Source organism: Coturnix japonica, chromosome 10, assembly GCF_054131305.1.
Source record: "Coturnix japonica strain WE chromosome 10, WE-NBRP24, whole genome shotgun sequence".
Taxonomy (NCBI): Eukaryota; Metazoa; Chordata; class Aves; order Galliformes; family Phasianidae; genus Coturnix; species Coturnix japonica.
In genome coordinates, this window is record NC_140672.1 from 20,628,143 (window position 1) to 20,642,696 (window position 14,554).

At 51.8% G+C, this 14,554-nt stretch overlaps 1 protein-coding gene across 1 annotated transcript; it reads left to right on the forward strand.

Moving 5' to 3' along the window:
* The first annotated feature begins 6,723 nt into the window (after nucleotides 1-6,723).
* LOC146759496 (olfactory receptor 14C36-like) lies at nucleotides 6,724-9,022 on the forward strand. The gene is made up of 2 exons (XM_085510302.1): nucleotides 6,724-6,991; nucleotides 7,998-9,022. The coding sequence occupies exons 1-2, from the start codon at nucleotides 6,984-6,986 to the stop codon at nucleotides 8,983-8,985; spliced, it is 996 nt and encodes a 331-aa protein (XP_085366428.1). The 5' UTR covers nucleotides 6,724-6,983; the 3' UTR covers nucleotides 8,986-9,022.
* Nucleotides 9,023-14,554: the final 5,532 nt, after the last annotated feature.

Genomic DNA, 14,554 nt, shown 5'->3' on the forward strand with positions numbered 1-14,554 from the left:
CATCTGGTTTGCACATTGGTTGTCAGGTCCCCTCTTCCACATTCCCTGTGAGACCCTGCACACAACAAGTTCTTGGATGTGTGTTATCATGTCAGAAGTTCCTAAGCTTCCTCCAGGGCTTGTTCAATTTTCGACACAGATGTGTACGTGGTCAGTGCCTCCAGGATGGTCTGTGGAGAGGGAAATCTCCACAGATCTCTCATTGGCCAGTGGTAGCTCTGCCCTGCCCGCAGCCACTCATTGGCAAGTGGCAGCTCTGCCCCGTCCTCAGCCGCTCATTGGTCAGAGGCAGTTCCGGCCCCATGTCGCCATCTCATTGGTCAGCGGCAGCGCCGCCAACTCCGATTGGCTGAGCCTCCGCACGTGCGATCGGCCGCCATCTTCCTTCTCGGGGCTGCCCGGCTCTCCCCTCATTCTGCTGAAGCCGCACGGCAGCTGTAGGGAGGGAATAGGGTAGTATGGGGCTGTGGGTGGCAGTGGGATGGATCTAGGGGTGAATAGTGGGGGATATGGGGTTGTAGTGGGCTGAGGGGGGATACCAAGGGATATAAGGAATGGGTGGCTGTGTGAGGAACATGGGGGCTGTAGGGGGATATGGGTTGTAGATAGCTGTTGTGGGAATGTAGAGGGATGTGGAGGTGTGGAGGGGCTATCGGGAGAGATGTGGGGCTATAGGGAGCATTTGGGGCGCTATAGAGTGATATTAGGCTGTGCAGGGCTTCTCGGAGGATATGGTACTGTAGGGTGCTAGGGGGACTGCAGGGGTAGATGTAGGTGTATGTGAGGCTATGGGGAGCTTCCTAGTGGCCATAGGAGGGGTATGGAGTTATAGAAAGTTGTCAGGGACTTCTGAAGTGGTATAGGGTAATATGGAACAGTGGGGACTCTGGGGAGAATATAGATGACTGCGGAGGGGATAGAGGGCTTATGCTGGGCTGAGGGGTCTAAAGGGGATCATAGAGTTCTAGGGAGCTTACAAGCTGCAGTGTTATGTAGGGCTGTTGGGGAGGTTCTAAAAGAGTCCCATAGGGTTCTCTGGGTGGGCTATAGGAGGATTATGGAGGATATGTGTCTCTAGGGGGCTGTGGGTGGGCAGTAGGAGGATTCTAGTGGCATGCATGGCTTTTGGGGATGTATGGGGCTATAGGGTGATATTGGGCTATAGAGTGGGTTATAGGGGCATGTGGGGCTAGAAGGCTCTCCCTCGCTTTCCCCTTTCCTTTCCCCTCCCTGTTCCCCTTACATAACATGGTGGGTGAAATGCTAGTCCTGAAATTTAAATCAGTACTTGAATTGTACTGGACTAGAATATGACTGTTTAGTGGTCTTGGATCTGAACTGTGTTTTCTCCTGGGGCTTCAAGTCCAGGTGCTGTTTAATAATGACTTTGGAGAAGGCTTTAGCATCCAGTCTGCTGCTCAGGAAAAAAGAAGGAGGTTTCTGGAGAACTTGCTGAATAGTGGAGTGGCTGCTGAACCTCCCCTTCTAAGAAGGCTGCAGGTGAGGACGTGGTGCATCTCAGCCTTTTCATAGTGCAAGGTAGCTGCGATTCAGGCTGTGCTTAGCTCTGTTTCTCCACCAGCATTTGTGCTTGTATCTGAGTTATAAGATTGGTTCCAAGGGAAGGTATGAGGATATATTGGGCAAACGGACCCTACAAAATACGATCCCAGTACCAGGAACAGGGCACAAGTGGGTCTAATGGGAAAGGGAACCTTCCAGGGCAACAGTGGCAAATTGAGTTCTCAGAACAGCCAAGAAAAGGGGGGTGTCGTGTTGTATTAGGCGAGTGTGCGCTTTTCGGGCTGTGACGAGATAGGTCCATCCCCATGTCATCAAGATATATGGTGTATACGTTTCCAGTGGGCGTACACATAGGGCATAGGGTATATATATGTGTGTTAGCTTCAATAAATTGCTTTTTTTTTTTACTGTTCATCATATTGGTGTCATATCAGTAATTGGTCAAGCTGCAAACTTCCAGAGAACACTGACAAGATAAAGGTAACAGTGTCGCTGTATGTTGATACCTTTTTATAGTGGCCAGATGCTTCCCTTGTAGAACTATTAAGGCCCTCACGCGTCACTAAAGTATTTTGACAGGAGATGATTCCAAGATGCTGAGGAACTACTTGGTCTGTCAAGGAAAGGGCTCCATGGAAAGTTAAACTGATAAAGAAATGATGAGTCAGTCACTAATTTGCTTTGCCATGTAATCGGCAGCTTTTCTAAACCATGATACTTCTCTGATTCCTGGGTCTGTACACGATTACCAAAGGCAGGGTCGAAAGCACCGTGATCTGGGATCCTGTCACTAAATTCCTCTGCTCAGTACAGATATAAATGCGTTCAAAGGGAGTCCATTTCCTGAGGGGCAGGTGCCATATGAAACAGTGGCCGCTATGAAGGGAAGTAATAGCACTCTCGTTAATGGGCACGAGTATCAAAATGGAAGTCATAGAATGAGCAAGTGCTGTTTGGGTCAAGGTTTTGGGTGGCTGTGGGGAGATGGGAGAGCTCAAAGTCCCACCTGGCATAGTGAGAACTGTGTGGAGCCAGTATCAAAATACCAAAAGAGAACATGAGGTATGGGAGAGGCATGAGCTAAGAGAAAAGGTGGAGAGCGGGGCTTATTTCAGGACATATCAAGAAAGAATCAAATGATCCAGCAGGTGGAAGTCCTGGTAGATGAAAGGAAAAAGGGGTATAGAAGAGTGAGAGAAGGGCCCCACAGTGAGGGAGAGAAAGAAATTGTCATGGAAACTGGACAGGGGGAGTAAAAAGACTGTTTATGTCAAAGTTGTTAGAAGAATGGGGAGTGCAGACACTGGGTGTGGAATAACAAGGGGGATGAAGGCCATAAATATAAGGGTGGAACAGCCCAAAAAAAGTGGGGTGATGAGATGTCCACAGGGCAGCTGGAACCAGTTTGGGGGTTCCCCTCATACAGGGTTGAAAGTTTACAGCGACGAAGCCAAAGAGCCTTCGTGAGGAAGATGATGAGCCTTCATCTCAGCCTGTAATGCTTCTGACTTTCCTCTCTCTTCCACTCGCAGGGGGTCTGGATTCCCACCTTCGGCTCCTTTGACATCATCTCCAAGGAGATCAGGATGGAGGACATGAGCATGACTCTGTGCTGGCCTGTGTTTCACCTGGCCAGCAACCTCATCACTATGCACCACCTCAAGTCCCGCAGGGAGTCCCTGCCAGGTAGGAGGGGGGATTCAAGCTCTGCTGGCTTTGTGGACAGGGCAAACAGGGCCACCACCTCCCTTCTCAGATGCAGACCTCCCCCTCTGAGTAGCCCGTCCAAACACGGGGCCTTTCTGGATGATGTCCCTTTGAAGCAGTTCTATGGAAGCAGCTGTGGAACAGAAAGTGTATCATCAGCCTCGTCCCTGGTATTTTCTCAGCCCATAGGAAGGTGGAGCCCCTGAAGTGCAGCCAGGTGTCTGCAGCTGCTTCTGTGAGCTGGCAGAGAGCACAGATGTGCCTCCAAAGCACCGTGTCGCTGCTCTCCGGCTGCCTGCAGAATAGGGAGAACATCGCTGTGGTCCAGAAGGATGTCGGAGTGCTTCTCATTGATGGTCTGACCTTCGAAAGGAAGTTCTATTATGACTTCCTCGAGAAGCTGTCGTCTGCCTGAACAGCATCCAGCCAAACCCAAAGCTGAGGCGGAACCCAAGGCCAAGCAGGAAACCTGGGCCGAGTCAAGGCACTGACACCCACCCCATAGTCTTCAGTGAGCTCAAAGTCCAGCCTGCCCTCGGTGTCCAAAGGGAGTAAGTGAGTGCTGCAGCCACCGAGCTCCTGGTCACCAGATGACAGACTTCTAGGAGCGAGAAGCTCAGGCCAGCACAAGAAGAGCCTCAGATGCCGGTGGGCTCAGCATCTCATGGCGAGGCCAGCCTGCCCACGGGGCCCACTGCCACCACCTCTGGTGTGGTGCTGCTGGAACACGAGGGGTCCGGGAATGGGCAGTGGCAACCACCAAGGGGCAGAACTGGGCTCCTGCCGTGTCATGGCGGGCAGCAGGCTGCTGTGCCAATGTAATTATGGGCAGCTGCCAGCACTGGCCGCATTATCACTGCGTTGCTGTGGCGACATCTGATACACGGCAACCCTGGAGGTGGTGAAGGCAGAGCATGGCAGTGGGTCCTGCATCCTGAAGGAGCATCTGTCACGGAGCAGATGCATCTGAAGGGATGAGCTCCAGCATGGGTTGTGCCAACAAGGAGTAACCCACCAGCACAAGGCAGAACACACTGAGCAAAAACGGCCCTGCAGCGGGGAATGCCTCCAGCCTGATGGACACTAACGTGAAAGTTACGCAGGTCCGCAGCCAGCACAGGAGCGGTGCTGCAGCCCATCTTGGTGCTCAGCAGGAGAGGCCCAGCATGGAAACCAACTCGGGGCTGTCTACATGTATACGGGGCTGTGGACGGAGACGACACTTTCTATCTGCCACCTCCTTCCCATGTGTTGTAGGCGTTAGCGAGGATTTGGGATGTGATGTGGCAGTACCTCCCCTGTTCTGTCCCCTGACCTGTGATGTATGTTGGGTGCGTATTTCAATCATGCTCTCAAGGGGGCATAGACAAAGTGATTAATGTATATAAGGTGCTAACTACCCCCAGTAAATGCCATTTTGCCATCTATCATTCTGAGTTATAGTGGCTTTGGACCTGGCAGGGAACAACACTAGACTTTAGGGCAGAGTGTGGTTGAACCATGGAAGCACGCGGCAACACCCGGCCCAAGGCAGTCTGACCACTGGGAAGTGGAAGATGCAGTGTGACCTGCTTTTCCTCTGCCCTCCAAAGCCAGTTGCCATCTGGGATGCGGTGGCCACCTACGTATGAGAGCAGCTGCTGGTGCACAAGGTGTGCTGGCTGTCAGGTTCCTCCTCTCCCTGTCCAGGTCAGCCTACAGTTCCTCTGAGTCTTCCCCTGCATGCACAACAGGAGACTCAGCCCACATTTCCCTGCTGTGCATCCCATGGCCTTCCTGCAAATGCAGGAATGCTTGTGCTAGGCAGGGTTGCAGCTCAGGCTGAGCCCAGCCTCAGGAAGCCTCTGGGTTCCATCAGACTGCTTCCGCCCTGGCTGCTGTGCTGCATTTGGGAGGACAAGGGGAAGGAGAAGGCTGCACGGCTCCTTCCCAAAGCCTCTCCGCTGCCCTGCCTTGTGCCTCTGAACAGCAGGTGGGGGCTCCTGAGCTCTGTCTCTGCACAGGACCAACTCCAGCTCTTCCTGCAGCCAGCCCGTAACCCTGTAGCCCGTGCTTTTTCTTCCACCTGCAGGGTGTCTGGACTCCCACCTTGGGCTCATTTGACACCATCTCCGAAAACATCTGTGCAGGGCCGCATTTCAGCTGGCCAGGAACTGCAGAGCCATGCACCACCTCCAGTCTGACAAGGAATCCCTGCCAGGTAGGAGGGGGATTAAACCCTTGCTGGCTTCATGGGCGGGGCAAAGAAAGCCACCCCCTCCCTTCTCAGAACGAGACCTCCCCCACCAAGGAGGGGTGCCGGCTGGGAGATGGCTGCAAGTAACAGTTCTAGGAAAGCACCTGTGGAAAAGTGACTGTAGGATCAACTCTGATCCTCCTATTTTTCAGCCCATAAGGAGGTGGAGCCCCTGAAATACTGAAAGGTGGCTGCTGCTGCCTCTGTGAGCTGGCAGAGAGGGAAGGCCTGCGTCCAAAACACTGTGGCCCTCCTCTCCAGCTGCCTGCAGGACAAGGAGAACGTTGCCTTTGTCCCGAAGGACACTGGACTGCTCCTCTTTCAAGGAATGAACTTTGAACTGAAATACTACTACAACATCCTTGAGAAGCTCTGTGGGAAGGAGACGTTCAGAAAAGTTGAATTCAAGGTGAGCCATAGGTTTCTCCCTGGTCTGGGCAGCCCTGTCAGCCTTGCTCAGGATGCACGTGGCCCACCAGGACCTGGCCAGCTGCTCAGTGCAGGTGCTGTGATGCTGTCAACTCCTCCTGCCTTGTGCTCCTCCAGTCCCCAGTGCCTCAGCCATGAACAGGCCGTCCCACAACCTCCCCGTTCCCCCCGCACAAGCCCATTAGCTGCTGGACATGTTGCTGTCCCAGGTAGCACTGGTGGCCTCCCTGACTCTCCCTGGCCAGCTTGTGGTCCTTCCTATGTGAGTGTGGGCACCTTGAGCCCAGTTCCCATCTCCCAACCCCTTTCCCTTTTGACCTTCCCATTTGTCAGGGGTGGGGGGCCCAAAGGCCTACTGCCTCCCCTTGTCATGGACATAGATTGATCTAGATAACTCCATGAAAACTGTTTACAAGCCCTGGTACACTTCCAAGAGCACCCCAGGCTCCTTGGGCATCACCCAGTGTACGTGTGTGTGAGCAACTGCCTCCCTGCTGAAGGACAGAGGACTCAGAGCAGGAGCTCACACACAGGCAACTCCTTGTGCACATCTGAACTGAATCAGAGGAATCCCAGCTCCTGTGGATCCATGGGGAGCTGAATCCCATTTCAGCCCCAGGGTTTCCCTCTACAGATGAGAGGGATCCAGCCTCAGCTGGATCACTGCCCTTCACAGGGAAAGTCCAACCGTCCCTGTCCTTGTCTGTGTGCCCTTTTAGTTTCTTTAAACAACCTCTGGAAGGACTCACGGAATGTCTGGAATTTCAAGTACAGTCATGATGCCATTGTGTTTCAGCTGTTGTCCATGAAGACCCAGAGACATCTCATGGGAGACAAGTGGGAAGGATAACAATGACATCCTCTGCTGATGAGCTGAGCTTGCCTCTTGGGAAACACAGAGCTCATAAAAGTGGGGAGCGCTGCAGAGAGACAGCTGTGCCCAGGAGCCACTCTTGTGCACAGCACAGCAGGGCTGGAGCATGATCTGCAGGTGATATGAGGATAGAAGTAAACGGAGAGACAGCTTACAGGATGCTTTAGGAGGGAGCAAGCTAAGAGCTTACTGGAGGAGCATTGATCGCATGCCATGACATGGTAAGTCTCACATCAGGCCATGCAGCTACATTTAATACAGGGATAAATAAGTCTGACACATCCCATAGCAGATCTGTCTTCAGGCACTGCATGTTTCTTTACACTGGAAAAAGCCTTCTGCTCCAGCTGAGGGCTTCTGTGCAGCAGCATCAGAGCCCAGCACAGAGAGCTGCATTTCCCAGCACGGCTGCAGGCTGTGCAGCTGGGGCTGCAGGCGGGTGCCCAGGGCTGTCCTGCAGAGCAGGGTCCCTGCTGTGCCCCAGGGGCTGTGTGCCGGGTATGGGACTCTGCTGCCTGCCAGGCTCACCACTCAGCCTGCCCGGGGAGCTGCCCAGGGCGCTGCAGGGAGATGTGTGTGGGGAAGGAGCCCCCCGGCAGGGCTTGTGCTGCCACAACTGCTGCCTGGGGCAGGGGGATCACAGCTCCACTGCAGAACTGAGTGTCTGTAAGGGTACTTTGCAGGAGGAGAGCCAAGGCAGGGATTTTTCATTTCCTTTTCAGAGGGAAGGGAAGATTGGAGGCAGAAATATAAAAGGGGCTGTCAACTCTGAACACAGCTCTGAGACTCCAGACTTTTCCAATCAGTTAGCTGTTTAGTAAACAGTCACACAAGTTGTGCTTTCAGCTTCATCTACCTAAAAGGAAATAATCAGCTTAGGTTTTAGTTTCTTTGTTTTCTGCAGACATTAATAGTTCACTTGTCTGGCAAACAGGCAGATTTCTCTAAGACAAATTGAAGTGCAGAGGGGCTGGGGCTGGGGTCTCGAAGAGTAGCTGGAGTAAAGAGGAAAATATCCAGAAGGTTGGGGTATGACTAGGAAATGAGAAGAGAGAAAGAGTTCCCTAATCTTCTTCTCCTTAAGGGATGGTGAAGTTCATGGAAATAAATTCAAGTTATGGTGTTAAATGATCATTTTTGAGAGGGAAGGGAAAATTTTGTAGCATAGCAGAAGGAGTGTCTCTGAGAATCGTCTGAACTTGTCATTATCTTCTGCACCCTGAACAGGACTCCAAGCCCAGAACAGCAGTTGTCCAACAGCAGCTCCCTCAGCGAGTTCCTCCTCCTGCCGCTGGGAAACACACGGCAGCTGCAGCTCCTGCACTTCTGGCTCTTGCTGGGCATCTACGTCTCTGCCCTCTTGGGCAATGGCCTCTTCTGCACAGCCATTGCTTGTGACCAGCGCCTGCACACCCCCATGTACTTCTTCCTCCTCAACCTGGCCTTCCTCGACCTGGGCTACATCTCCACCACTCTCCCCAAAGCCATGGCCAACGCCCTCTGGGACACCAGGGCCATCTCCTACACAGGATGTGCTGCACAGCTCTTTTCCTTTGTCTTCTTTATCTCAGCAGAGTATTTCCATCTCACCGTCATGTCCTATGACCGCTACGTTGCCATCTGCAAGCCCCTGCACTACGGGACCTTGATGGACAGCAGAGCTTGTGCCACCATGGCAGCAGCTCCCTGGGGAACTGGGGTTCTCTATTCCCTGCTGCACACTGCCAGCACATTCTCACTGCCTCTCTGCCAAGGGAATGTTGTGAACCAGTTTTTCTGTGAAATCCCCCAGATCCTCAAACTCTCCTGCCCTGGCTCCTACATCAGGGAAGTTGTGCTTCTCATTTTTAGTGTCTGTTTAGGCTTTGGGTGCTTTGTTTTCATTGTTGTGTCTTATGTGCAGATCTTCATGGCTGTGCTGAGGATGCCCTCTGAGCAGGGAAGGCACAAAGCCTTCTCCACATGCCTCCCTCACCTGGCCGTGGTCTCCGTCTTTCTCAGCACTGCCTTTTTTGCCTACCTGAAGCCTTCTTCTGTCTCCTCCCCATCCATGGACCTGGTGTTGGCACTTCTGTACTCGGTGTTGCCTCCAGCAGTGAACCCCCTCATCTACAGCATGAGGAACAAGGAGGTCAAGGATGCAGTGAGGAAAGTGATGACCAAATGTGTTTCAAAAGCAGTGAACTGCCCATCTTTTGGAATTCATGGCTTGTAACGCAGCTCTTTACTGAATCAAGCTGGCCTTTATTGTTTGTTCTGTGCCATTTTATCTGTGTAATTTATTCTTATTCTTCTTTAAAAAATACTGTAATCTTTTCACTACTAAGTCATTATTGAAACCAATTCCTGTTCAGCTAGAACCTTTGTAGTGTAGCCCAGACACATGGTACATAATGTACCAGGCTCTCTGTGAATCTTAACAGAATAAAGGAAATGCAGCCACTCTCTCTGCCCTCCTTCTTGTGAGACATTTCTAGACCTGTACTGGTCAGATGTTCTCAGAAACCCACAGTCCAGCAGGAAGCACACAGATGTTTATCAAACTGTGCAATGGCTTCACCCTGACAGGTCAACCCTGGGCTCCTGTCTGGTGTCTGTGCTTTCAGGTTCACATCTGTCAGTGCCTCTGAGAGTCCAGCAGCAGCAGCTGGTTTGCACGTTGGTTGTCAGGTCCCCTCTTCCTCATTCCCTGTGAGACCCTGCAAACAACAAGTTCTTGGATGTGTGTTATCATGTCACAGGTTTCCAAGCTTCCTCCAGGGCTTCTTGCATTTTGTACACAGAGGTGGTCACTGCCTCCAGGATGTTCTGTGGAAATGAACTGTGCACAAATCTCTGATAGGTTCTACAGGAGACATTCCGGAGCATAGGGATGTAGATAAGAAGCTGCCCCTAATGAGATGACTGACATGAGGAGGTCAGGAGAAGCCTGGAGAACATAGATGGGAGAGTGAGGGTAAGGAAGAGGAGCCCACATGCCCTGCTTATATGCATCTGCACCAGAGAAGGTGACCCACCATTACCACTGCTGAAACACACCTCCCTCTGCCTCTCTCTGCTCACATCCACTCTTTGGTCTCCGGAAACATTCAGCGAGTATTGGTCAATGTCAATGAGTGTAACTGTTTTCCGCTTGTAGTTAATGAATAGCACACCTTTGCTTCATGTGCACATCCACGTCAGATGCCATTCTGTCAGGCTGCCCCTCTGCTGACAACTGTCTCCTGGCAGCAACACTTAATCACAGAATCACAGAATCACAGAATTATCAAGGTTGGAAAAGACCTAGAAGATCATCTAGTCCAACCATTACCAATACTTCCTGGCTAAATCATATTCCTCAGTGCCACATCCAAGCGTTTCTTGAACACTCCCATGGTCGGTGACTCCACCACCTCCCTGGGCAGTGCATTCCAATGCCTGACTACTCTTTCCGAAAAGCAATACTTCCTAATCTCCAGCCTGAATCTCCCCTGACGCAGCTTAAAACCATTCCCTCTAGTTCTATCACTGATACACGAGAGAAGAGGCCAACCCCCAGCTCACTACAACCCCCCTTCAGGAAGTTATAGAGAGCAATAAGGTCTCCCCTGAGCCTCCTCTTCTCCAGGCTGAACAATCCCAGCTCCCTCAGCCTCTCCTCATAAAGCCTGTGCTCCAGACCCCTCACCAGCTTTGTTGCCCTCCTCTGAATGCGTTCCAGGGCCTCAATGTCTTTCTTGCAGTGAGGGGCCCAAAACTGAACACAGTACTCAAGGTGCAGCCGCACCAATGCCGAGTATGGGGGACAATCACCTCCCTGTTCCTGCTAGTAACACTGTTTTTGATGCAAGCCAGAATGCCGTTGGCCTTCTTGGCCACCTGGGCACACTGTCGGCTCATGTTCAGCCCAGCATCAATCAATACCCCCAGGTTCGTTTCCTCCGCACAATCCTCCAGCCATTACACCCCAAGCCTATAGCACAGCCTGGAGTTGTTGTGGCCAAAGTGCAGGACCTGGCATTTGGTTTTGTTGAACTTCATCCCTTTGGCTTCGGCCCAGCTCTCCATCCTGTCCAGATCCCTCTGCAGGGCCTCGCTACCCTCAGGCAGATCGACACTCCCTGCCAATTTGGTGTCATCCGCAAACTTACTGAGGGTGCACTCAATGCCCTCATCCAGGTCATCAATAAAGATGTTGAAGAGGACAGGCCCCAGCACCGACCCCTGGGGAACACCACTCATGACTGGTCTCCAACTGGATTTAACTCCATTAACCACCACTCTCTGGGCCCGGCCCTCCAGCCCGCTCCTTACCCAGCCGAGAGTGTACTCATCCAAGCCATGGGCTGCCAGCTATTGCAGGAGAACAGCGTGGGAGACAGTTGTGAAGGCTTTGCTGAAGTCCAAGTAGAGCACATCAACAGCCTTTCCTTCATCTATTAGATGGGTCACGGGATCGTAGAAGGAGATCAGATTGGTCAAGCAGGAGCTGCCCTTCACGAACCCATGCTGGCTAGGTTTGATCTCCTGGTCATCCCACACCTGTCTCGTGATCTCCCTCAAGACAATTCGTTCCATTACCTTCCCTGGCACCTGTAGTTCCCCGGATCCTCCTTTCAACCTTTCTTGTAAATGGGAGTCACGTTGGCAAGCCTCCAGTCTTCCGGGACCTCACCCGTTAACAGGGAGCACTGAAAGATAACGGAAAGCGGCACAGCGATCACCTCCACCAGTTCCTTCAGTACTCTCAGGTAAATCTCATCCGGACCCATGGACTTGTGATAGTCCAGTTGGAGTAGTAATTCCCTGACCACTTCTTCAAGAATCACATAGGGTTCAGTCTGCTCCCCAGCCAAGACTACCAAGTCAGAGTGTGGGGAGCCCTGGGAATAACCAAGATGACTTTTAAAGACAGATGTAAAGAAGGCATTCAGAACCTCTGCCTTTTCCTTATCCTTTGTGATCACGTTTCCAGCCTCATCCAGTAAAGAATGGAGATTCCCCTTTGTCCTCCTCTTACAGTTGATGTATTTGTAAAAGAGTTTCTTGTTTGTTTTCACCCCAGCGGCCAGCTTAGATTCAAGCTGTGCTTTTGCCTCTCTGATTTTCCCTCTACACATATTGACCGCCTCTTTGTAGTCATTCTGAGTTGCTCTTCCCTCCTTCCACAGACAGTAAATTCTCTTCTTCTCCTGCAACCTTAAGAAAGTTCCCTATTCATCCACGCCGGTCTTCTTCCCCGCCGGCTCATTTTGCGGCTCATGGGGAACCGCCTGCTCCTGTGCCTTCAAGACTTCCTTCCAGAAGAGCAACCAGCCATCTTGGACCCCTTTGTTCTCTAAGACTGAACGCCAGGGGACTGCCCCTACTAGTCTTCTGAACAAATCAAAGTCTGCCCTCTGGAAGTCTAAGGTGGCAGTTTTGCTATTCTCCCTCCATGCTCCACCTAGAATCGAGAACTCTACCATTTCATGGTCACTCTGACCAGGACAGACCCCAACCTCCACATCTCCCACCAGACCTTCCCTGTTTGTGAACAGCAGGTCTAGCAGGGCAGCTCCTCTTGTGGGCTCTATCACCAGCTGCATTAGGAAGTTATCCTCTATGCATTCCAGGAACCTCCTAGACTGCTTCTTCTCAGCCATGTCATACTCCCAGCATATGTCAGGGAAGTTAAAGTCACCCCTGAGGACAAGGACCGGTGACCGCGCTGCTCCTGCCAGCTGCTTATAGAACAGCTCATCTGCCTCTTCATCCTGGTTTGGCAGTCTATAAGAGACGCCCACCAGGATGTCTGCCATATCAACCCTTCCCCTGATCTTTACCCATAGGGATTCAACCACATCGTCCCCAGTCACAAGCTCTGCAGCATGAAAGCATTACCTGACATAGAGAGCCACACCGCCACCCCTCCTTCCTTGCCTATCCTTCCTGAAGAGTTTGTAGCCATCCATTGCAGCACTCCAGTCATGGGAGCAATCCCACCATGTTTCTGTTATGGCAACTAGGTCATAGTTTGCCTGCCTCACAATGGCTTCCAACTCTTCTTGTTTGTTGCCCATGCTGCGTGCATTGGTATAGGCGCACCTCAGCCGAGCTTCTCGCCTCACTCCTAATCCCAATATCACTTCCTCAGGCTTATCACTAGAAGACCTGGCTTTACAGTTTCCCCTCTTCATAGGGTCATCCTCCTCCATCACAAAGGCACAAGACCATGGGTTCTTACAAGGACGCCCCTCTCCTGCAAGCACTGGTTAGCTACGTGCCGACTTTGTGTTAGCGGCTCCAGTTACACACCCATTCCCCTTCATATTTAGTTCAAAGCCCTCTGAAAGAATCTGCCCAACTCTCGGACTAAGATCCTTTTTGAACGGTAGGAGAAGCCACTCCTATCGGTCTCTAGCCGGTCTAGTCTCTTGTACACAGAGCCTAAGTCAAAGAACCCAAACCCCTGCCGAGCATACCAAGCTCGGAGCCAGTGCATTATATTAAGCCCCTCGTTATTCCCTATATCTGAAGGGATTGAGGAGAACACAACTTGTGCTCCCGAACCCTTTACCTGTCTTCCCAGGGCTCTGAAATCCTTTTTCAGAGTCCTTAGGGAAGTTTTGTGTAAATTATCTCTACCAACCTGAAACAACAACAGAGGATAGTAATCAGTGGGCCAGACCAGGGAAGGAAGAAAAAAAAAATAGACCATAAGTCCCTGAGTATTTAAGGCACAAAGGAAGGCTTAGAGGTGTGATGGAGAGCACGCCTGGAGGCACAGGTATCCTAGAGGCATAGAAGGAGGCCTAAAGGCCTAGAAGTTGCCCAGGAGGCTTAGAGGCCTTCAAGTAAAACAGCGTGGAGGGAGGCCGAAAGCCTGGCCAAGAGGCCTTGCAGCTTTAGTAGTCCTGAGGCCAAGCTAAGGCATGGAGGCCAAGAAAGAGGGAGTCTAGAAGAGCAGAGGCCAAGAAGAACTAGGAGTCGTCCTTGAACCTAGTGGTCTGGACACCTACAGCCCAAGAAGCCTGAAGGCCTTGAAGCTGGACTGGAGGTCTTGAGACGGTCTTTGCTTCCCCTCCAGCCAGTTGGGAAGAGCTCTTCCATTGTGGAGATGGCTGTGGGTTGAGTTCAGCATCTCCTGATGTGTCCCAAAGATCCAGGGCTTTCAAGAGGTCATTTATTGAAGTGCTTCAGATGGTGAATGTTCCTAGACAGAGCGCTTGTCTCCTCCAAGCTCTGAAGCCCAAGGTTTGTTCTGCAGGTCCTGATGATGGTCCAGGCATCAAACAGCCTAGAGCTGTGGATTACATAGTGAAGGGAGAGCTGGAGGAGGGCTTTGAGCAGCACTACACAGGAATGCAAGCATTTGGTAAGAGAAGAGGTGTGTGTACTGAGAGCACGGGCTGTACGGCTCATCTCTGTGTGCTGACAGGGAATGCAAGCAGAGATCTTTGCTCTCTGCTGTTTCCTGTAAGGCTGCGGCCCTTCAAAGCGTGCTGCGGATGGGCAGCATGACGACAGCCCAAGGGTGGCAGCAAGAGATGCAGCGCAGCTCTCTCCAGCAGCCAGGTGCATTATTCCTCTTTCTGCTTCTTAACCTAGAAGGTGTGTTGAGCTTCCATAGTTGGTGCCTTGGTCACCTGTTTTGACGGCTTTTAAGCTCTTCCTCTTTTTCTCGCATCCTAAGACAGCCAAGGACTTCCCTGATTTGATAGGAACAGTTCATGTGCAACGGCATGGCTGTCTGTGTCTGTTCCAGATGGTGAAGGGGATGGTTATGTGAGTGCAATGATGGAGCTGACTTTTTAATGGCA